General features: G+C 41.0%; 1 protein-coding gene and 1 long non-coding RNA gene across 2 annotated transcripts; one reads left to right on the plus strand and one right to left on the minus strand.

The window, feature by feature from the left end:
* Positions 1 to 1932: 1932 nt before the first annotated feature.
* Positions 1933 to 21530, minus strand: rbbp5 (retinoblastoma binding protein 5). Its single transcript, XM_034202363.1, is given in 15 exon segments — positions 1933 to 2294; positions 8258 to 8335; positions 9354 to 9586; positions 14552 to 14621; positions 15225 to 15342; positions 16688 to 16759; positions 16900 to 17053; positions 17592 to 17700; positions 17703 to 17710; positions 18608 to 18717; positions 18991 to 19153; positions 19555 to 19695; positions 19823 to 19995; positions 20153 to 20178; positions 21390 to 21530. Coding segments are annotated over 15 exon segments (1527 nt in total). The 5' UTR covers positions 21409 to 21530; the 3' UTR covers positions 1933 to 2241.
* Positions 16391 to 17336, plus strand: LOC117537210. The gene is made up of 2 exons (XR_004567690.1): positions 16391 to 16776; positions 16876 to 17336. It is a non-coding gene; the product is annotated as an uncharacterized LOC117537210 (long non-coding RNA).
* Positions 21531 to 22616: the final 1086 nt, after the last annotated feature.

A 22616-nucleotide genomic window follows, 5' to 3' on the forward strand; every position in this document is an offset into this window, starting at 1 on the left:
GGTGATGAAGTGATTCGAGTGATGGAAGGGGATTGCAGGTGATTTTTGATGCTTTATTGATGATACGTTGAAGTTTATTCCGGGAGAGGTTGTCTGAACTGCTGTACCAGACTGTGATGGATGATGTGAGGATGCTTTGGATGATGGCTGTGAACTGGATTAGGAGATGTTTTCTCACTCTGTATTTCTTGAGCTGTCGCAGAAAGAATAGCCTTTGGTTGGCTTTTTTATAGATGTGGTCTGTGTTGGTCTTCCATTTGAGGTTATTGCTTATGTGAGTGCCAAGAAATTTGAGTGATTCTGTGGTGGAAATGAGTTTGCCGGAGATAGATATAGGTGATTTGGGCTGTGGCTTTCGCCTGAAGTCGATGATTATTTCTTGGGTTTTTGCTGTGTTAAGATTTGATAAGGGGGCGGGGGCGAGTGTCTGAGGATTTCATCGAAGGATGGTCTGGTGGTTCCTCGATTATCGCTCCTCTATTATCGCTCCTCGCTCCTCGATCCTCCGGCAGAAATAAGAGCCATGGGCATGGCGCAGACAAATCAACTTCCGGTGAGACCGAGGACCAAGGAGCGAGGAAATGAAAATAGTCGACCTGAGACAGGGCCCATGTGTTAAATGCCAAGCATTCTGCGCCACTCTATGACGTAGTATACTTGAAATAGTTGCTCTGCAGCATGTACTCGTGATTGAGAAACGGCCTCTATCTTACTCTAGCTGGTTTCTCACTCCCTAATAGGAAAGTAAAACTATACTTACCTTCAAAACCTCTCTTAAAGAGCACCTTCGGGGGAGAGCATTGCAAAACTGGCCCCGGTAATGGTACAAATCTCAACCTGTCGTTCAATGGACAGCTCCCCCCCCCCCCCCCCCCCCCATCTATGTATATACTCGCATTTTAGACTCTGTTACTAACTGTATATCTGTAGACTTGGTATGTCTTAAATGTCCGGTTAGGATGTATTAGAACGAAATCTAAAATGAAAATTGTAAATAAGCAATCTGTATGTAAAAAACCACCTGTATGTAAATTGTAAATAAGCCATCTGTATGTCAAATATGTCTTAAATGACATGATGAATTGGAAATGGGGGACCCTGATGTAAACAAGACGAAAGTCTTTCTCTGGTCTGCATCCCCTTAACAATTGTATGTTTTGAGCTGTACTGTACTGTACCCAATATACAAGCTGTTAATAAACTTTTCAATCAATCAATCAGTTCACCGAAGCCCCGCCTACTCCACTGTGATTGGTCAGTGTTGACTGTTGGAAAATATGACAGGATCCAGAGGATCCAGAAGTGGAATCGTACAGTAGATCATGAGTAATGATGATGGTATTTTAATCACAGAAGAATTTCTCACCCAGCAACTACGAAAATGACAATTTAGTTTATATCTGTTATTGTATAGAAACTATATTTTGAGAAAAAGCTTAATTTCTCAAACCACCTGTAAGTATTGGCGTAAAATAAGTAGACTAAGCTAGATGTATTTCCCAAATACTTTAACCTTCCTAAGTACAAGTTCAAGGTCTCCTACATGTACTTTACTCCATTATTATATGCTACTTTTACATGTACTCCACTTTACTCCACAGTTTTTAATGTAGTATCTACATTTATTTGTCAGCTTTGAAAGCTATTGTTAAGACTTTCATACTAAACATATGATGATGAGCTTATAACATGCATTGTTGAACACAGAACTTCCTAACAGCATAAAGAATAGTACAAACAAGCTCCACTTGTCTAAATTGCAAACATTTACAGTGCTAGGGACAGTTCACCCCAAAATCTAAAATGCATATCTTACCTGTAACACAAGTGTTTGTGTTTTTTTGGTTTAAGATCCCTTTGAATATGCTCTCTGAAATCTGTCAGGCTCTACAGCTGGGTTAACGCTTGCACAGAGAACCACACCGCAGCAAATTATTTACAAATCAAAATGTTTTAATACGTATAAAAACAACAAGAAAGATGACACACACACTATCAGGACGCACGTGATCTATACATGATGAACCCTACATAGACAGAGGACATTTGACTGACTCCACTGCTTCACGCTCTCTTTGACGGCTCCTGTCAAGAGATCCGGGCTCAGGAGTTTTTCTGTAAAGTGAGCCCTGGTTTGGAGAGAAAACAGTCTGCATGTCAAACTGCTCGCTCAGTCTGTTTTATGACATCAGGCTTTGTCTCTTTGTTTGAGTCTGTTGTTGGCTGCTTCACTAACAGTGATCAGTCCATCCCTCCAATATCGTGTTGCTTGTACGACTGTGAGAGCAGACTCCCTGCAGAAGGAAAAAATACCGTCAGACAGACAAACATGACAATAAGACACCGTTTACACAATATTTTACTTAGCTGTCCAACTGTGAACTCTAAAAGAAAATACAAATAATGATCAAATATTACATTGCATTTAGCTGACGCTTTTATCCAAAGCGACTTACAATAAGTACAAATATATTCGAATTATTAGCCATATACCGAAAATAAAGGCCAGTTAGAAATGTCGGAAGCAGGGAGGAATTAGTTGTAGCCTAATAAATAAATTAACCAAAATGTTTCATTCCATTAGTACAATAACAGATGAATGTCATACTTAACACTCGGCTGAAACATATTTTTAAACTAATTCTGTTTGTATCAGTTAAATGTTTGTTTTTCATGTATTGTGTCTTGACATTTGTCTATGTTGATGTTACACATGGAGCTGCTGTGATGCAAGTCAAATTGCAGACTTGATCTGACCAATAAAGCATTATTGTATCGTATATATATATATATATATAAATAAAACTTTACAATTCCTGCAGTTGAAGGCTTTCAATGTGAAATATCTGTGCAGGAAGAGTTGTTTTATCGATAACAGTGAAAGAAAGAAAGGCAGATAAGTTAGAGAAGAGTAAAAGCATAATTTGAGTGAAGGGAAATAAAAAACATCTGCCATAGTGTTATAACTAAGTCCTTTTGAATTCTTCTTGACCTTACGTTTTTTATTGAGGTCAAGAAAAAGTGCTTAGGAAAATACATAGGACATTATTTTGATGATTTGCAGGCAGCACAAAACCTGTGCTCGCTGATCTGGCAACCTGAGACACTGCAAAGAAACACAGTGAAGAGATCCAACACTAAACTCACCCTAGATTTTCATTATTTCTTATTTCTCAGTAAGGGGTTACATAAAAAATGAAAGACTAATTTTAGAGGAAATAAAATCTTATTTGTGATTATTAAATATAATAATATAATTGATTTATATGTATTTGTTCATTGGATACTGAGAAACACAAGTGTGCTCAATATGGATGTGATATGGTATTATTTTTAACATTGTTAAATGTAGCTGTTGGAAACCAGATTTTTTGATCAAAGTTTCAAGTAAAACTATTGCCTCACATCTCTGACACACACACACAGAAACAGGAAAGACCTGAGCAGCGCTGCTACAGACACACGTCGATGTCACATGACAAGCCTGGGGAGCGAGGTGGGAGCAGGAGGGTCAAAGGCCAAGCAGGAAGTAGATGTACCCCAACAAGCCGCAGCTTTAGCCACGTCAACACCCACCTGCCACTACAGTCCAACTTCCCCAAAGTTTAAATGATGAATTATTAGTCAGAATGAGGCTGAGGTTAGCAGAGGTTATACGGTCATAAAGCCACAGTCTGGAAGGATCTCTGAAGGTACAAGAGGAGTCACTGTGGATTAATCTAGCAGGAGAAAAAGCATGTTCTAATCATACAGCTGTTCAGCCTATAAGTGGAAAACTGGCAGAGAAAGTTTTCAAAAATGAGAGTTGTTAGTTCTCTTATGAATTACCTGAGTTGAACAGTGCTGATATCATGACAAGGGGTTTTCAACAAATCATTTAGTTGGACCTTCCTCAGTTTGATTTAAATATTGAATTTATCTTGTTATTCTAAAATGTAGCAATCGTTAGAAAATCCAATGAACCCCCCCCCCGCCCCCCCGAATCCTAATTTAGAGTTTTGTTCGTGGAGAACTTGTTTTTAAGATGTATATGTATTAAAGGGCCCTATTGTTCTCATTTTCAGGTTCATATTTGGTGCCTCTGCTGTGACATGTTTACTTTAATGTTGAAACATTTCTTATTTTTCTCATACGGCCTGTGCTGCAGCACCTCTTTTCACCCTGTCTGAAACCAAAGCCCAGTCTGCTCTGAATGGTTAGCTGGCTGGCTCTGTTGTGATTGGTCTACAGCAGGGGTGGGGAACCTTTTTCCTCTCAAGGGCCATTTCAATTTTTTCAACATCCCCCGAGGGCCGTACAAATTATTGACCTCTGCTTAAAAATACTAAAATCACAAAAATGTCAGAATGCATGCACGTGCACGGTTGTGGCATGACCACCAAAACAGAAAGATATTGGACACAAGATGTGTGCAAATGTATTTAGTTTCCTATCCATGTGAACATGATTTAAGTGGGGGGGGGGGAACCCACATTTTCTTTTAAATATTGAAGTTGAAAGCATCAATCTGGTGCACTTTGAGAGCAACACAAGATCTATGGATACATCTCTCAACACCCATAAACAGAACTGTAAGCAGATTTCTTTTTATTTATGGATATTTTACAAATCACTCTCCTTTCAAACTGTATTCTTGTTTATTAATAACAACTTATTTTTACTGTCATATATTATTTTATACCTATTTACTTTATTCTCTTATTTTTGTATAACTATAATAATCATATAAAGATGTGCCTCTACTGGTTGTAGAAAAAGCTTCTTATATTCGTTAGCATAGCTAGCTAACCAGATGCTAATAACAACAAAGTTATTGACTGTCAGATCAGTATGACGGATGAACAGATCGCCACCGGGCTTTCAACTAAAAACACAGCCACGCAAAAACTGCGGCATGTGTACAGCTCCTTATGGGTACTGACATTTGTGGAAGTGCCGGAGCGGCGTTCTGGTGCTCTCCGTCAGAACTGCACCCATGTCAGACGAGACATATACCACGTGATGACACGTTAGGCTCGTGTTGTGTTCAAGGACTCTGACCTTGGCCAGGAAAAACAGGCACTCGCTTGTTTAATTTTTTTGCGGTCTAGATTTCTTTCATTTTTTTTTTTTTTGCGTGTGTTTATAAACTACCTCGAGGGCCGTACCAAATGGTCTCGGCCGGAGGTTCCCCACCCCTGGTCTACAGCTTAGAGATGTCCCGCCCCTTAGCCTATCATGTTAAATGTGTTGGCGTTCTATCCAATAGAGGTGCAACACATGGATGTTTAGCCTTTGCAGAGCATAGATGAACAAAAAACTATAAAACAATACAGTAAAGGGGAAACCCCAAACAACATAATAGGGCCTCTTTAAAGTCAACAGAATTGTAGAAATATGATGTTTTAATGTAACTGTAGCGCCCCATGTGGATAGAAATTAGATGTTACACACCTTTGCAATGAGGCTCATTGTCTGAAGTCGAATTTAACATTAAAGAGCTACGGCCTATAAGGACATCAGGCCGCGCCTTCAAAAGTAACTGACTAAGGCCCAAGCCCCCAGGAAGTGCGCCGGACTCTGAGGGAAATATTCGTTGTGGCCAAACAGCGGTAGTACACTTCCGTATCAGTCGCTGGGCCCGGAAACACTTTTTCCCATTGACTAACATTGGGAAGGAGACGTCTGTAAATCGTAGGATAATTTATTTTAAACTACCCAGTATGAACATTCGGTCCTCAAGTTGTAAAATGTGCTAATAACGTTATTCTGAGTTATTTTCCTCGGCATTATGAACGCGCATCTAACCCACGGGACCGCAGGCACGTTCATGTGACGTGTTCAGTACTACATGAGTTTTACCTTTACCCATGGATGCACAATAAGAACGGTTTATATGATTATATGAATACTTTCGTGACGTTTCGCTCTCTCAAAAGTTGGGCCATTTTGTCTTCATGCGCCAATGAGCAACTCTCATAGGAATGAACGAGGCCCCGCCTCCCACGCTAAATCCAGTTCTTATTATACATCCATGCTAAGGCCACGTTTACACAGAGACGAAACGGGTTGTATCCGCTACAGTTCTCCATCGTATGGACGGTTCGTCCACACGAGGCCGTAACGGAACCGCGGAAACGGAGCCCTCAAACGATAACGGCTCCCAAGGTGGGTAGATCTGCGGACGAAACGCTCTGGGGGGTCAAACGACTCTGTGTGTACGACGTCCTATACGCTAATTTCCTGATAACGACGACGCCATAGCCCCGCCTCTCCTGCTCACCCCCACGTCATTGCTGATGTGTTTTCGCCAACAACCTCTGCTGCTCACTGCTGTAGCATGGTCAGTAGCTACTGTCTGCTACTGACCATGCTACAGATGTTAGTGCAAAATCTACAGCTCCTCTACCACAACCATCAGCAACAAGTGGACATGGAGAACTACATGAACTACATGTTGCTAAATCCACCTCAGAGAATAAACAGAAGGGCAACCAGGCAACCATGGCAACCATGGCAACCATGCTCGGGGGGTCTTCTTCGCTGCTTTTGGTGTATTTTGTGGCGCCACTTACAGGCCCGGCCCGGCATATGTACTACAGCGTCTCCAGCGGTCTCGTGTGGACGGGCACGTTTCTTTAGCCGATACCGTGTGGACGGAAGACTTTTTCGATATCGACTAAGGTTCGTTTTCGTTATCGTATCCGTGTAAACGTGGCCTTAATGTGGAGAAAGAGATGTATCCTCCTGAAGGGGAAATTGTTATCCCTCATGTAAACAAATGCTTAATGCTGCGCTATACTTTTGCCGCCACAAGTTAGGTTATTTACATAATATGTTTACATGATTTTGTTGTGCAATAAAACAACCAGAGAAGCAATCAGCAAGGAAACATAGCACACCGTGTGCTCATGCTCCTGTTTCACCTGCTTAATACAGGTATCATCACTGCTACTGTGGTCATATCGGGGACCCCTAACATTTACAATAGATGTGAAGGGGGTCATGTATTTTGTCTATGTTCTGGGTTCCTGCAGTTTTTTGAACAGACAATACACACGTTCAGAGGATGAAGCTGTTAACGTGCTGCTACCATAAACTGGCTGTCGCCCACAAACTGAAGCAGAATGATCAAGTTATAGTAAATAATAACAAACTCCAGTGTTATAATTCCATACTCGTAAATAAAATGACACAAGCTCTTTCGTTCAGTCTGGAGTTTCAATAAATTCTAAATCGTCAGTAAAGTCTACGACCATATTTCGGAGGGATATGCTACATATTAACTTTCTATTTTATGCATTTCAGTTCTTCATTAACATTCCTTAATTAACACTTCACTTTCCACTAACATACATTCACTGTCGATTGTTATTTTTTAATATTCTTTGCGGAATTTGGCCATGTAAAATGTCCTCTTGGGTTGCCGTACAGCCAATGCATGACGTCATTGGTAAGCATAACGGACCCCGAACAGATCTGGTAGGCCGAACACATATGGTACCTACACCGGCAAAAAGAAATTCTAACGGAAACTCTGAGCGGGACATATTTATTTAGCTGTAGTAGGCAAAACAAATCACTTTGATTGGCCGTTGAATCAGTGAAGGGGAAGAGAAACAGACGGCAGTGAGAGTGGTGTAAAAAAGTAATTCAGCAAACGCTTCTTTATTTTAACATGTGTATGTTAACTACGGCTAGACGAATACAGATTACGGCCGCCTGCTGTTAATGAGAGTCATCTCCTCTCTACCGGCGCAGAGCGGACATGATGGTTGGCTGTTTGCTGTAGTCTTTGTGTTCAAGTTGAACTTTTGGGCCACAGAGGGCGACACGACAGCCTGCTCTGTTCTTTGACGCTGGTTTGTGTGTCAGGGCCTTAAGCAGTACAGGGAAGGGGGGTGGAGGGTTGCCTTGGAGACAGGCGGGGCTGGTGAGGCTTCAGTCAGACCAGGTGAGCAGCAGTAGGGGCGGTGGCGTGCTTACCTGAGGCCAGGCCCCCTCTGCTCTGCCCTTCATCCCCCTCCTCCTCCTCCTCCTCCTCCTCCTCCTCCTCCTCCTCCTCCTCCTCCTCCTCCTCCTCCTCCTCCTCCTCCTCCTCCTCCTCCTCCTCCTCCTCCTCCTCATCCACCTCCTCCTCCTCCTCCTCCTCCTCCTCCTCCTCCTCCTCCTGGGCCTCCTGGGCCTCCTGGGCCTGAGCTGCCCAGGGCCTCCCCAGCGAAGGAGGGCCGCTCCCCCCTGTGGGGCTTGGGCCTGAAGGGGAAGTCTTTGTCTTTACCTTTGGAGCCTTTGGGCCGGCCTGCTGTCTTCTTCTTGGACTTGCCGTCGCCCTTCACTCCCAGCAGGGGGTGCACCTCTGAGGAAAGAGAGGACAGACTCGGGTCAAAGTTCCGATTTTCACAATAAGACAAGAGACAGACATTTTAAAATGAGGATACGTTTCGTACCGTTCAGACGGCGCCCCGAGAAACAATTTCCCGTATCTGTATAACATGTGTTTTACCACTGCCTGAGGGAATGCCTGTTTATAGTATAGGTCATTGTGTTATTTTGAGAACGATTCATATAGAATCTGGAAACTTGTGTTTTTTTACTTTCTAGGATCACACTGAACACAAAACAACCTGTTTCCAATTTTTTCATTTGTGGCCAGTGGAAAAATCCAAGATGGCAGACAGCATATACTGAAAAATCGAAAAATCGTCACGTTTGAAATTTTTTGCTCCATAGATGTATACCTATGAGCTTATCAACAGACAGATTCTGCCAATAACTGCTGAGATATTACGTTATGGATCAAAGCAGTGAACTGACTGATCAGAAAGTTAAAAAATACCAGGATCTATGGGCCAATAGAGTATCAGACTTGCATTTCCCTTAAACCACGCATCCATGCCAATACAAATACAAGACCGGTCTGGACTCAGTCAAATTAATGAAGAGCGAAATTAGCTCTGGATTCAGCGATAGCATGTTTGAAAAATTAATGACCAAATTATTTATTTAACAGCTCAAATGTTTGATTTAGGGAAGCTTGATTTAGGGCAGCTTTGGCATGGCTGTTGCTTAGGCATAGGGTGTCCACCAATCAGAGAGTCACTGGATTGATCTCTAGCCTCTGGAGTCAACATGTTGAAGTTTTCTTGGGGAGATAATTACTCCAAAATGCCCCTGTAGACATGTCTGCCTTATTGAAGTGTAAGTTGCTTTGGATAAAAGACTCAGCTAAAAGAAAATCATACGCTGATTTATAGAACGATCATTCCACTGTTTTTCCACAAATAAATGTAACTTTAACGCCCGGCTAACTTCCTTGATATAGACCTGACCCCGTTGTTGTATCTTGTTATTCATGTTGTGTTTTACTCTCTCACCGTCACTGGGCACCCCCTGCAGTTCGATGGTGGTGGTGCGCGTCTTCTTCTTGGCCGGGCCTTCAGATGACGGTTGTCGTTGCTTCTTGTCGCCGGCAGCCAGCGTCTCCTCCGGGGCCCCGGTCTGAGCCGCGGACTCCGGCGGGGGGCCGAAGGGGTTTTCCTCAGGGTCCTCCACCTCAGGGGCAATGGGCAGGTACAGCAGGGCCTTATAGTCCTCCAGCTCCTCATCACTGCAGCACACAAACACAAACTCATGAAGATCTGAACACAAGAGCGATTCACAGGCCAACTTTCAGTTATAAAACTTAAGACTAAAATTTGCAGTTCAATGTTACTAATTACATATACTCAAGTACTGTACTAGTGTACAAAGAACTTGTTAAGTATTTTATTCTAATGCCTCTTTCTACTTCACTATATCTCAGTGTATCTCAATTATTTCTCTCCAAGTAAAATACAGGGGAAAGGGAGAAAGTAATATTTACTCCACTTTCTTTGTCTGACAACTTTGGTTAGGTTTTTATAATGCAAAACATACGAAGAACAACAACGACTATTAGTCCATGGACAATTGTGTGTTCTGGGTTTGATATATACAGTCTATGGTTCTGGGTCATTGTGATGCCATTTTTGTTATGTTCAATCAATTTCTTAGATGAAAAAATAAATAGCATAGATTAATCCATAATTAAATAAATAATTGATTAATACATAATATAAATAATTAACTAACCCTGCTTTTGTATTATGCTTAAGTAAAACTAATCTAATTATATAACAATGTAACAGTCATGGGTGAAAATGTTGTGCTTTGAGAACTTTCCTGATTATACTTGCATACGTAAAAGTATGCACGTATAATCAGGAATATTTAGTTCAAGTTAAACGTTTAAGTAACAGATTAAATCAGGGGCTTTACTAACAGAAAATGTTCACTGTGTGGTAATACAACTTAAATTTAAAGGTCCTCTATTATACTCTTTTTCATCGATATATTATAGGTCTCAGATATATACAAAACATGTCTCTGAAGTGTTTGGCTCCAAAACACCAAACAGATCATTGCAGCATCCCATAATCCCCTCTGTTTCAAAAGTGCTGATTCTCTGTCTGATACTTTAGAGCAGAGGTGCCCAGTACGTCGACCGCGGGGGCTATGCTGGTAGATCGCGAGTCATTCATAAAAAAAAATATCTAGCTCCGTTAAAATAGACAAAACAGGTTTTGATCCCTCCTCCCTTGGCCTCCCTGCCACTTCATTCAGGAGTTTACTTGATTGACAGAAAAAGCGACCTATCGCTTTCCAGTCTGTTAACCCAGAATGCAAAGCGATACAAAATCAGTCAAGTGCCGGGAAAACTCAAATTAAGTTAAAGAGACAAACAAGAGACAAACAACAAAATGAGTGCGGGACCGAGCAAAAAGCTAAAGACAAACCACTTCCATCCAGAATGGGAGGAAGAATATTTTGTTTGTGATGTCACATTCAAAGGTTATTTGCAGTGGCGGCCGGCCCATAGGGTCGCTAGGGGCGCCGCCCCACCTCTTCCCACATTCAAACAAAATATTAAAAAAAATATTAAATAAAAAAATATATATATATAAATTTTTTTTTTTTTTTTTAAATAAAAAAAAAAATTTAATGAACAAGGTAAATATCATACAATTGGTATCAGTAAAATGTATAATCTACAATAAAATCTCGTTTAAAATTGTGTTACGATGTCTAAAGTTACTGATAAGTCACATGTTTCCTGCCTGGCCTTGCCCGTGGCATTAGTTTATCATTACCGGGCGGAGCCCCCGAGACAAACAGCAGCAACCAGCACGTTGCAAAAGTCTCAATAGTAAACTGTGCCGCCGAAACATAATTTCAGCCAATCAGCGCCGTCAAATATTTTGGTCACGAGGGCGCTCACGTTGGCGCCCACGTTGCTTATGTGACGTGAGTTGTTTTTTAGACTCGTGAGTGACCAAGGTGACGCAGTATTTGGATGAGAATGGTGTGCAGGTGGAGTCGCCGGACCTCGGTCCGCACCCAATTCCGTGCAAGAGCTACGGCCCGTACACACAGCAGCTTTTGGCGATTTGTCCACCGCTTCCAGCGCGTCTCCGCCCATTGACTTTGAATGGGGATGACGTCACTTTCCCTCGCTTGTCGCCGAACTGCATTGTGGGGGGGCGAGGCGAAGATTTCCAGGGTTTCCAGGATGTTCAGGATTCCAAAGTTGAACAATGTTCAACTTTTGAGGCTGAGCTGGAAGCGACAGCCAATCAGATCCGTTTATGCAAATCTGACAGTTCAAGCGCTAGCCAATCAAACCGCGTGCAAGCTGGGAGAACCAGACCCGCAGTTCATTTCTATATTCCACAAAAATGGAGGAGAACTTAGTTATTGCGGTAGCAAATCACCCGGTTCTTTATGACCAGTCCCTATTTACTTACCGGGATACAAACCGGAGGAACCAGGCATGGAGGGAGGTGGCAGAGGCAGTGGGTGAAACTGGTAGGTTTTCGCTTGTTTGGGGATTTTATATCCAGTTTACTTCGTTGCTAGTTTACTTCGTTGCTAGCAAGCATAGACAATATCATTAGCCAGCATGGAATGTAGCATAAAATAGCACCATAGACATTAATCTCATAAATGTTTAAAGAAATAGTGGAGAAGAACCGGGGTTTTTTGCTTTGTATGTCGGGGGCGGGAGATTCATGTGATTGGTTGTTGGTCGCGAAATCCCCAAGCTTTCAGACACGCCCAGCTCCAAGATTTTCAAGATTTTTGAAAAGCTGCTGTGTGGACGTACCGCTACTCTCCAATCCTTCCCAAAGGAGAAGTTTGGGAGATACATTGATACTTAAAGACCTTGGACCGGACCAACCCGATTTGTATATATCACAGCAAGCTCGTGAAAAAGACAAAACGTATCAACGAGGCTAGCTGGATGCAAACGATGCAAACAGGTAAATACTATCTTTTGTTTCCCATGCTTGCTCTTCAAACAGCCGATACGATCTGTTCAGAAACTAGACAAAAGTTAAACAAGTACAAACCACAGACTGTCTGTGTCATGGAGAATACAGTCGCTGGTTTATTTATGTCTGTATAGGCCGTTGTTGTGAGTGTGGACGTTCGGAGCATATATAACGTTAGCTTAGCCAAGCTCCATTCAGAAAACAAGCATTCTAAAAGGTTTTTCGCCTGCCGTCTGTCTGCAGACTTGTCAAAGCATTAATTCATGGTTTTTACTAACCGGTATCAGTATGTTGTTACGTCGGCATCATTTAGAAACGTGTATTACAATTTAATCACGGTAAAATATGTTCATTTTGTTGTAGTTGTAGCTCCCGAGCCAGCGCGTCTTGTTTGAATGATGCGAGTAAACACAGCTGGCAGCCGCGGTGAAACTCGAGCGACTAGAGCGATGCGATAGGAGCGTTTAGAGCGAAGCGAATATTCGCATCGCGTCCGGTCTGAACGCAGCATTAAAGCGAGCTCCGCACTGCACTGGAAACGCGCCATTACATCACCAGAAGTCCTAATTTAAGGGGTCATTTCTCCCAAAAAAAAATTGTTTTACTCACTATATCAACAGCCCCACCAAAAATATTTTCCACCAGCCGCCACTGGTTATTTGCCTTATTTGTAAAGCAAGCGTCGCTCTGCCAAAGAAAGGTAACGTGGAGAGGCATTATCGGAGTGTTCACAAGGCATATGACTTCCCTCCGAGTAGCGAGTTGAGAAAGAGAAAGGTCATGTATTATTGCTACACAAACATTATCTCGCAGTCTTAGTGTCGCCAACTCGTTTCTAACATGCAAAAAGACAAACAAATGCGTCTTTGGTCGGTGTATTTTCGACCTTTCCAATCGAGACGAGATCTCTCTCCCGTCTGTGTGCGAGGGGGGCGGCGCAGTTTACACACACACGTGGCTGCTACATGCAGCAACACACGGAGGGGATGGCAGAGAGAAGCGCTCCAAGGTGTGGTTAAATGTTACCCGTCTTGAGGTGGACAATGCTCCTTGCCAAGAGTGTTTAGCATGTAAGGGCGGTAACACGAGCAATGTGTCTAAACATTTAGCAAAAGTGCTCCACATCCAGACGGAGGAATGCACCGGGTTCGACTGTTTCTAGCAGCTCTGTAGCCCCATCCACGAGTAACGTTTCCACGTCAGGTGTTATGTATGCTAGCAGCAACACACGGAGTTAACTCCATGATACAAACATGGGTTAATGATTAGAGGTAACTGAGTTATTTATTTTGTTAAAGTTTCAGCTATTCTGTTTACAGTTCTGTCATCAGATTATTTAATACGATTTGTTAAAACATTGTTGTTTCTTTTGATGTGAAATATTATTTATTTAATTTAAATAAAAAGTAATGTTAATTTTGTTCACAATTTGTTAAGTTAATTTAATAATATATGTATTTTTGAATCAAGTATTCATCTTTATTGTCTTCATTGTTAGTTTCCACGTGCCTAAAACAACCTCAAGCTAAATCTAAAAGTTGATGGCTAAATAAGAGCATTTGAGAAATTGTGCAAGGCATACAGTAATAGTCCGAATAGTCGATTAGTCGTTTCATTAATCGATAGATTAATCGATTATCAAATTAGTCGTTTGTTGCAGCCCAATTGTAGTTATCCCATGTATAAATAAAACGTGTTATTCAGCAACCCTTGCAATTTTGGATTTTATTTTTGGTTGGTAGACCTCGGTGAGCTGGTCATTTCAAAAGTAGCTCACCAGCCAAAAAAGTGTGGGCACCCCTGCTTTAGATGAAAATAAGGAGCCCCTCCCCACGCCCCTCTGAGAGATATTTGGTTAAAAAAAACACAATGTTGCTCTAGGAGGAGATTCAGGGGATAAGGGGGGGGGGGGTTACCTTGGTTGGTGATTGGCTAATGGTTACACAAGCCAAAACATTGTTATGACATCATAAAGTGGCCAAAATCTGATCAGCTCATTTTCAGACAGGTTTTTATAGAAATGGATCAGGACAAAAAGAGAGAGAATCTTTGTTCCTGAAACTTTCACAGTCTCTTTACACAGAGGGGACACATGTTGATGTAGAAAATACATGAAGAAGAGGATTTTGCATAATAGGTCCCCTTAAAGGTAATAATGAGGATGAGATTAGGGAGGAAACATTGTTCTCCCTGACGTAGGAACCTGTATTTCTGTTTCTCACCTGCTGCAAAAGGCAACGATGGGGTCGACAGTGGTGACATCCACCTCTTCATCCTCCGCAGCATCTGCACCTGTAACACAAAGGAGTAATGTCCGAGGCCAACCAGTGAAACCAGTAAAACCAATAAGACCAGTAAGACCAGTAAAACCAATAAGACCAGTAAAACCAGTAAGACCAGTAAGACCAGTAAAACCAATAAGACCAGTAAGACCAGTAAAATCTGTAAAAACCACTATAAAAAAAATAAGATTCAACTTATTGTCATTACATGTACGTAGTACAAGTACTATGTAACGAAACTGTTTCTCCGCATTTTACCCATCCTAGTGTTAGGAGCAGTGGGCTGCCATTATGTACGGCGCCCGGGGAGCAGTGTAGGGAATGCTGCCAAGCCAAGTCCCTATGGACTTCGCCACCACCACCCTGGTACCTAAAACCAGTAACACCAGTAAGACCAGTGAACCTGACAGCCAAACCGGGGCAGGTTACAATTTTAATGGGAAAAATTAAATATATAAATATTGAGATTGTGTGTGACATTGGGAATAATCAAGTGACTGTTTTCAGGAAGGCTCCATACAAAACTTAATTGTACTAAACATTTAGTCATTCATTTTTTTATGCGAGTCCACTGCATACTTACAACCCAGTGTTTAGTGTTTGTGTGATTTACCTGTCTGCTCGGGTTCACTCTTATCTTCGTCTTCAATGTCGAATTCAGACTCTCGCTCCTCGTACTCCACATTCTCATCCAGCTCTTTAAAGTCTGGAGCAAAAGCGCTCCAGTTTTCCTGCACACAAAACAATCAGTCACATCCATCACACCATAATACTATTTGCATCAAATATCCTGGTAGTGGTGCTTAAATGTTTACCATAGGGCGCGTTCACACCGGAGTACTTTTCCCCGTACTTTTCCCGTTTGGTTCCGTTAGTACCCCTTAAGTTGCGTTCACACCAAAAAGAGTACTTAGTACCGGGAACTTTTACCCCCATTTTTAGTGCCTGCTGTAAGGGAAACTTCTGTGTAGCTATGCAGTGGGAGTCACCGACTCAGGAAGGAGACACGGGAAGAGCAGGAGCTTTGATGTCAAAACACTGATGATTTATTGGAGTTTCGGCCGGAGCATTCACATCACAAGTCCAAGAGCCAGAGGTTCTGACTTCACGGTAGAGTTGCCACGTCAATTCTAAAGAACTCTACCTCAGACCCATGTATTTAACTAGTTCTGAGAGCATCATCAAACTCCTGCATAACAAGATAAAATCACAACACCTCTATCAGCTGACGCCAACAGGCAGGAACAGGGAGACAGAACACTGAGAGCACAGCAGCCAAGGTTACGAGGTGCGTGTGCTCAGTCAGGACAGTTTGAACTGATAAACTGGGTCAAAGTTATGGGCCTTGGAAAATATTTCCACAACACCTGCTAGAGAGGTGGTACCAAAAAAGTACCAATTTCTATTGGCTGGGCGAATTGCAAACCACGCCCCGTAAAACTCAGAAAGGTTTTGTGAAGCCGCCATTGTATTTGTGGCATTAGCATTATTAGCATTATTAGCATTAGCCCCGCGCACCAACGGAGAGAGACTAACTTATGGCAACACAAAAGAAAACATGGGAGCGGTGGAGATGAGGAGGTGTCGGCGTTCTGGCGATTTACTCGGAAGGCTTCAGTAGAAGCTGCTGGGAGTCCCAGCAGCTTCTACTGAAGCCTTCCCCAACTCCGGGGACTTCCGGCCGGGGACTTCGGGTGGCAGTATACGCCGTGAAGTGGTTTGCGGCCTGCCAGTAAACCCAAAGCAGAAGAAGACGAAGTGACATCAGCGGCTCATTTGAGTAGTCTTCCCTCAGGGAACTTATTCCGGTGTGAACGCGATCTGTACTTAGTGACCTGGGGTACTAAGTGCCGGGGCACTAATTTCCGGCACTAAGTACAGCAAAGTACTCGGTGCGAAAGCGGCTATAGTATGGAATAGGAACCAAATCAGAAACATGGCAGATTAACACTGAAATATTGCCATGTTTTAGTGTCTGTTGATTGTTATGCGACTGCAGATTTTTTATGAATGGTCCTTGTTCAATAATCCATCTGTGACCATGTTCATTTTCCTTTACTGTCACTGTCTACTTACCACTTGGTTCTGAGCCCAGATGGACACCACTCCACTGGAGATGGAAGCGATAATTGGACGGACAGGATGCCACTGGACAGAGGTCAAAGGTGAGATGGGTAAATCGTCAGATTTTAAACAACATTGCGTCACAATGTTATTAAAATTCCATGGAAATATAGTTTGTCAAGGTTTATATCTCCGAACAGTGAGCCAGTTTTTGAGATCCTTACCGCCACATCCAGCAGCAGCTCTCCTCTGGTTCCATGAAGGATCTTCACCAGGTTGCCGATGCTCTTCTCCCAGATGTAGAGCGCGTGCTGCCGGGCAGAACCGGCCACGATGTACTCGCCATCGCCGGAGAAACAGCAACGCTTCCACGGAGTCCTGAATGCAGAATACACAGATAGAGTACATAAACAAATAGATCGGAGGAAAACACGCTACGATTATCGAGTTAAATTAAATGAATTTCAAGGTAAAATATTACAAATCATTACATCTTAATTGTTACTATAAATGCAATTAGGAAAATTAAAGTTTACAGAATTACCCACAGCTATCGATGCATATTGTTACAAGAAAATAACTATTTCTGTTTTTTGTAAAGCACTTTGAATTGCCTTATGTTGATATGTGCTATATAAATAAACTTTTGTTTTTTACACCAGTTATTGTAACACCAAATGATGTTGAAATGAAGCATTTGTTTCAAGGTATATATTAAGATTCAAGCATATTCCTAACTTTAAAAATAAATAACAGCCTTCAAAATTAAAAAAATAAGCCTTTTCTACATGTTGAAGACTTTGTACGAACCCTGTTATATGCAGTGAAATTCAGAATATTTGTAAGAACTTAAAAATGTTTTTGTTCATGCATTTTTATACACATACCAGTGAAACTGGTTAAAAAGTTGACCTACCTGTTGACCAGGTCCTGCAGCTTCTGCATGGGTTCAGGCTCTCCGTCTCGGCCACAGGTCAGAATCTCCCTGCCATCATACACCCTGATGATCCGGTCTGCTGTGTTATGAGGAAGCAACTGCAGAAAACAGGACAACGAAATAAGATGTAGAATAAGAGACCGGGGGGGGGAGAAGCACAGGAAGAGCTCTGCTGCCAAAACAGCGCATTTTTTTAAAATTGAGATTCTATACACTATATGAATGTGGAATTAGATACACCAAGTCTTTTATTTTGTATTAGCTTTATGTGTTTTCAGAGTCTGTTTACTAGTTTTATTATGTTGTGTTTTTACAGGAAGGTTATGTTTTTTATGTATTTATTTTTGTTTGGTTTTGTTATGGTCAGGTATAATGTCTCAGGAGTATTTAGCCACATATTCTTACAACAAATATTTGTGGAGAACTGTGGCCATGTTTAAATCTTTACATTTCAAGATTAAACTTGAGTTCGTCTTTACAATTAACATAACACCTGAACTAGTTGGTTAAAAATTAACGCTCTAATAAAAAAAAATTAAAAAAAATAAAAATGTAATGCATTATTATTTTTATTAAATGGCATTTAATCTACTACAGTAAGTACATTATTTCAATATTATGTAAGTGTATAATACTAGACTGCATGTGGGAAACAACAGCACAGCCCCATCTCCTGGAATATCAAGTCTAAACTATTTCTAGGTTCAATTGGCCATCGTTTATGATTTTGTGGTAGGGACATTTCATTGCAAACAAACAAAAAGTGAAAAAATATACGATCATTTTTATGAATCTTTAATTGTTTCCGTTTAGTCTTACATTTTCTGAAAGGGTATCATATTCCTCTATTTTCAGTTTATAATAATATAACCTGAACCTTTTTGTTTTAGTTTTAGATGTATTTTAGAATGGTAACTATGAACCAAATATGTGTAATCCACATTTTGTGTATCCAGCCAGCTCGACACACTGAAAGACCTTCTGCTGCCTCTCACCTGCCCTTGCGTGCAAATTCAATGGATTTGATGGCGGTGGTGTTGCTGGTGCCTGTCGTAACTCTGAAGGAAGCCACCAGCTCCTGATTGGTTGTTTTCAAAACCAGGATCTGCAACAACAGGGACATGATGGTGAAGGAAACCAGCAAAAACCACTGGACAGCACTCGCAAAACAAAGGAACAGCTTATGGTTAAACATTTCATTGGAGAAAAATGTATAAAGTTGGGATTAAGTTATTTATTCTGAAGAACAGAATAACAATTCAGGAGAAATCTCTGGCCTGCATTGATATCTGCTTGATTCTACATGTACATATTCAAGCACTGAGCTTTTTTCTCTCAATATTCATATTGGAAAACTGTGCAATAACTTCTGTCTGACCTTTCCTTTGGCGTTGCCTGTGTAGATGTACTGCCCCCGCCTGTCGAAGGCAGCCACCACATTGAGGTCTGAGTCGTCGTCCACTGGCAGGACGACGTGTTTGGAGTCTGAGAGCGTCAGCAGGACCGGCGCTGACTTCATGGGACACACCAGCACTTTGTCCCTAAAACACACACACAGATTCTTGTTATAGCAAGGTGTATTAACCCTTGTGCAAAAGTTGCTCAAATGTCCTTAAAGGACAAATATAACAATATAAGTTGAGTTTAATTCACATTCTGTAAATTAAATACTAAGGGAATTCAATTTTTTCACAGTATGGGATATGTCAAAGATTATGACAGTTTATTTTTGTGCAGGTTAAGATTGTAAATTATAAATAAATAAAATTCCAACTTTTTAGTTTAGAAGATTTTCTTAAACTTCTAAAAATGCAAAAATTATATTTATACTAATATTACTTTATCAGTTTTTAATTTAAAAAACGAAATAACTTTGCTTCACAGTCTGGGGTATGTCGATGTATTTACATCACTGTCACTCAGATGCTGTCGGCTCACTCACATGTCTCTGGGGTGGCACTGCAGCTTGAGGATGGGTGAGGGGAAGCGGAACCTCTGGTCGCAGTCTCCAGTCAGGACATCCCACTGCGAGACGATGTTGTCTGTGGAGGCACTCACCAGCTTGTGGCCGTCTCGACTCCAGCTGCTCACACACAGACAAATACCATAATTAGTTCCTCATTCAAATGTTACGGCCCAGAACATTTGGGTATACGATGGAGCTGGCAAAGCAGGTAGAAAGTGGATGTGTGTGAGTGTATGTGTCTCACCATAAAGAGCAGACCGGGTGGATGTGTGCGCTGATGATTTTGGCGATGCCCCGTGTGAGGAAGTCCCAGATGACGATGCGGCCGTCGTTGCAGCCCACAGCCAGCAGGGTGCCCCAGCGGTTGAAGGTGCAGGTGAGGGCCATACTGATGCAGTCCAGGGTGCCATCTGCCTCCTAACAACACACACAATGAAACACAACCATAGTGTTTGCATTAGTCTAGGGGTTCCATGTGTATTATTGTTTTGATTGATTTGATTGCACAAATATAACCAGGATTTTTTTTGAGCTCATGTAGTGTGTAGTACATTAGGAGCTGCTGGTGGCTTACCTCCGGGTAGTTCTGCCCGAAGGATTCTACAAAAAGGAAAAACAAAAAGAAAAGGATTTCAAAAAACAGAGCAACAGTCCTCCAGGAAGTGCCAGCTGGCTCAGAAACACAACACACATATTCTGTGTGCTACAGCAGAGCCTTGGAATAGGATGTATTTATTTGAACAGAGATCACTTTCATACGCATGGGATTAAAGACAGATATTCATTACATATGCATCGAGAAAATGAGTATGTCATATTCACCAGAAAGAAGCAGGAAGTTATCCATGAGTAAAGAGAGAATTCTTCAAGTTTTATCCAAAGTCTGAGCCAGTTATTAATAAGAAAGAACTGTATGGATGGACATTTACAAGAGAAAAAAAATGTACCCAATATTAGCATTAAAGTTTTCACCAACAAAACGGTGAAACAACCAATTTACAACATAACTTTAGAATGAGCATACAGGAGAGTGGACAAGAGGAAGAGTCGGATCTTTTGAATAGATATGTGAGTGCACTTATTGCCATTAAAACAAGAGCACTGCAATCAGTTACTGTGCTCATATTGGCTAATCCTCAATACATCTTTGTTAAAGTAATGAATACAAAACTGACCCTCTCCTCAAAGACACTGAAGCTGAAGACGTTTTCTGGTTCTTTAAGTGTAGTTATTCATGTATGTAAAATGTGGTCTTTGATTCAATAACAAAATGTATTTATGCAATTTGCACTTATTTCTCCTGCGTATCATCTTTCTGAATGGTAACGTTACCCCCTGTCAGATGGAGCAGCTATGCATTGTTTATTTCCTCATCATTCTAATAACTGTAAGAGCTTGGAAGCCGTGGAGGAAAAAATAATATTAGATATAATTATTATTATTACAAGGTAAGGGAACGGTCTGTTACTATCACATGAAGAAACATTTCATTCAAACACAATAAGAGACAATGTACCTAGGCTAATGTTAGCTTGCAGCAACATGTAGCTGCTACTATCTTTTAAAGCAGCGTTTACATTGATGTAAACATATTACAATGCATAGAGTTTAAAAAGAGAAACGTTATAAACATATTCAACACACCTAAGTGGGTTTATTATATTAACAAATGTGTTTATATTTGCCTCTTTTGTGTTGATGTTAGCATGCTAGGCTAACGTACAATGCTAACCATAACAAGTAGCCTTAGAGCGACACCGATTAAGGAAATGTGGGATCTATTTCAAACAAAAACAAAAAGTGGTATTTACCAAGCAGATCTAGATTCATTGTTGGACGACAGAGGATCCCAATGTCTTTCAATACTTTACTTCACAGAATATTTTTAATAAAGTTCACTCGTATTTATTTCTGATGCTAGTAACGGAGAGACTGGCGCCGAGCCTCCAGTGAGGACCCCAAACAATGCCTCGTAAAACATGCCTGAACAAAATGTCATTATTACAAGCGTAACATCCATCACTGTACATTTGTTAAAGTAAATACCTCACTTATACGTTTTCAAGAAAGAGAAGGAGCTTTGCATTGAGATACTAACTAAAACATAAATAATATAAGATCAAGAAATGAAAAAGAGCCGTTAAATGGTTAATCTCAACTCCAAATGTGATGACTACTTTACCTTTTATTTATGTCAAGCCCTGGCATGTTGTATTTTATATTCTGTTCATCCAATCATTTCCATTGATATATATGTAACTGTATATCTGTTGAATTAGTATGTATATATTTGTGTTGTACCATTGGGTTGTTAACTGGTTTAAAATAAATACAATAAAAAAACAAAAATGTTCTGGTAAAACCAATGTAAGTTGCATGATCGACCACACATGGAATAAGAAAGTCGAATCAAATACAATGTTGATGTGCTTTTTACTGTTTTTACATGTTTCCAATGTATACTACTTTATAGGTTACTTCTACTCACTACATTTGACAACTTAAATTACTGATTGCTAGTTACTTTGCATATTACAATTATTATTACAAAATATAAAACAGCGAATGAATTTGGGATATATTGTTATTGTTTAAGCTGCACATTAAAATCTAAAGTAACTTAAATGACCTCAACTTTTACTTGCTACAACATTAAAGTGATACAGGCATCAATCAAGTATGTTTTCTGTATCTATGGGTACAGGTGACCTACAGTGTTCATTCTAATCTGTTCTTATGAGTGGATAAAAGTTGCCGCCAATATCAACATGCAGCACCTGCCCTTGACTCTTATCTGTACACTACCTTCTATATGTGACTACTATATACAGGCCTACATGTAATTATGTGTGTGTGTGTGTGTGTGTGTGTGGTGTGTGTGTGTGTGTGTGTGTGTGTGTGTGTGCGTGTGCGTGTGCGTGTGTGTGTGTGTGTGTGTGTGTGTGTGCGTGTGCGTGTGTTTGTGTTTGTGTGTTTGTCTAGCATATGTAAGTCTCTCACACTGAAAGAACCAGTTGTGACTGCTGCTGATTCAGGAT

This window comes from Gymnodraco acuticeps, unplaced genomic scaffold, assembly GCF_902827175.1.
Source record: "Gymnodraco acuticeps unplaced genomic scaffold, fGymAcu1.1, whole genome shotgun sequence".
Classification (NCBI taxonomy): domain Eukaryota; kingdom Metazoa; phylum Chordata; class Actinopteri; order Perciformes; family Bathydraconidae; genus Gymnodraco; species Gymnodraco acuticeps.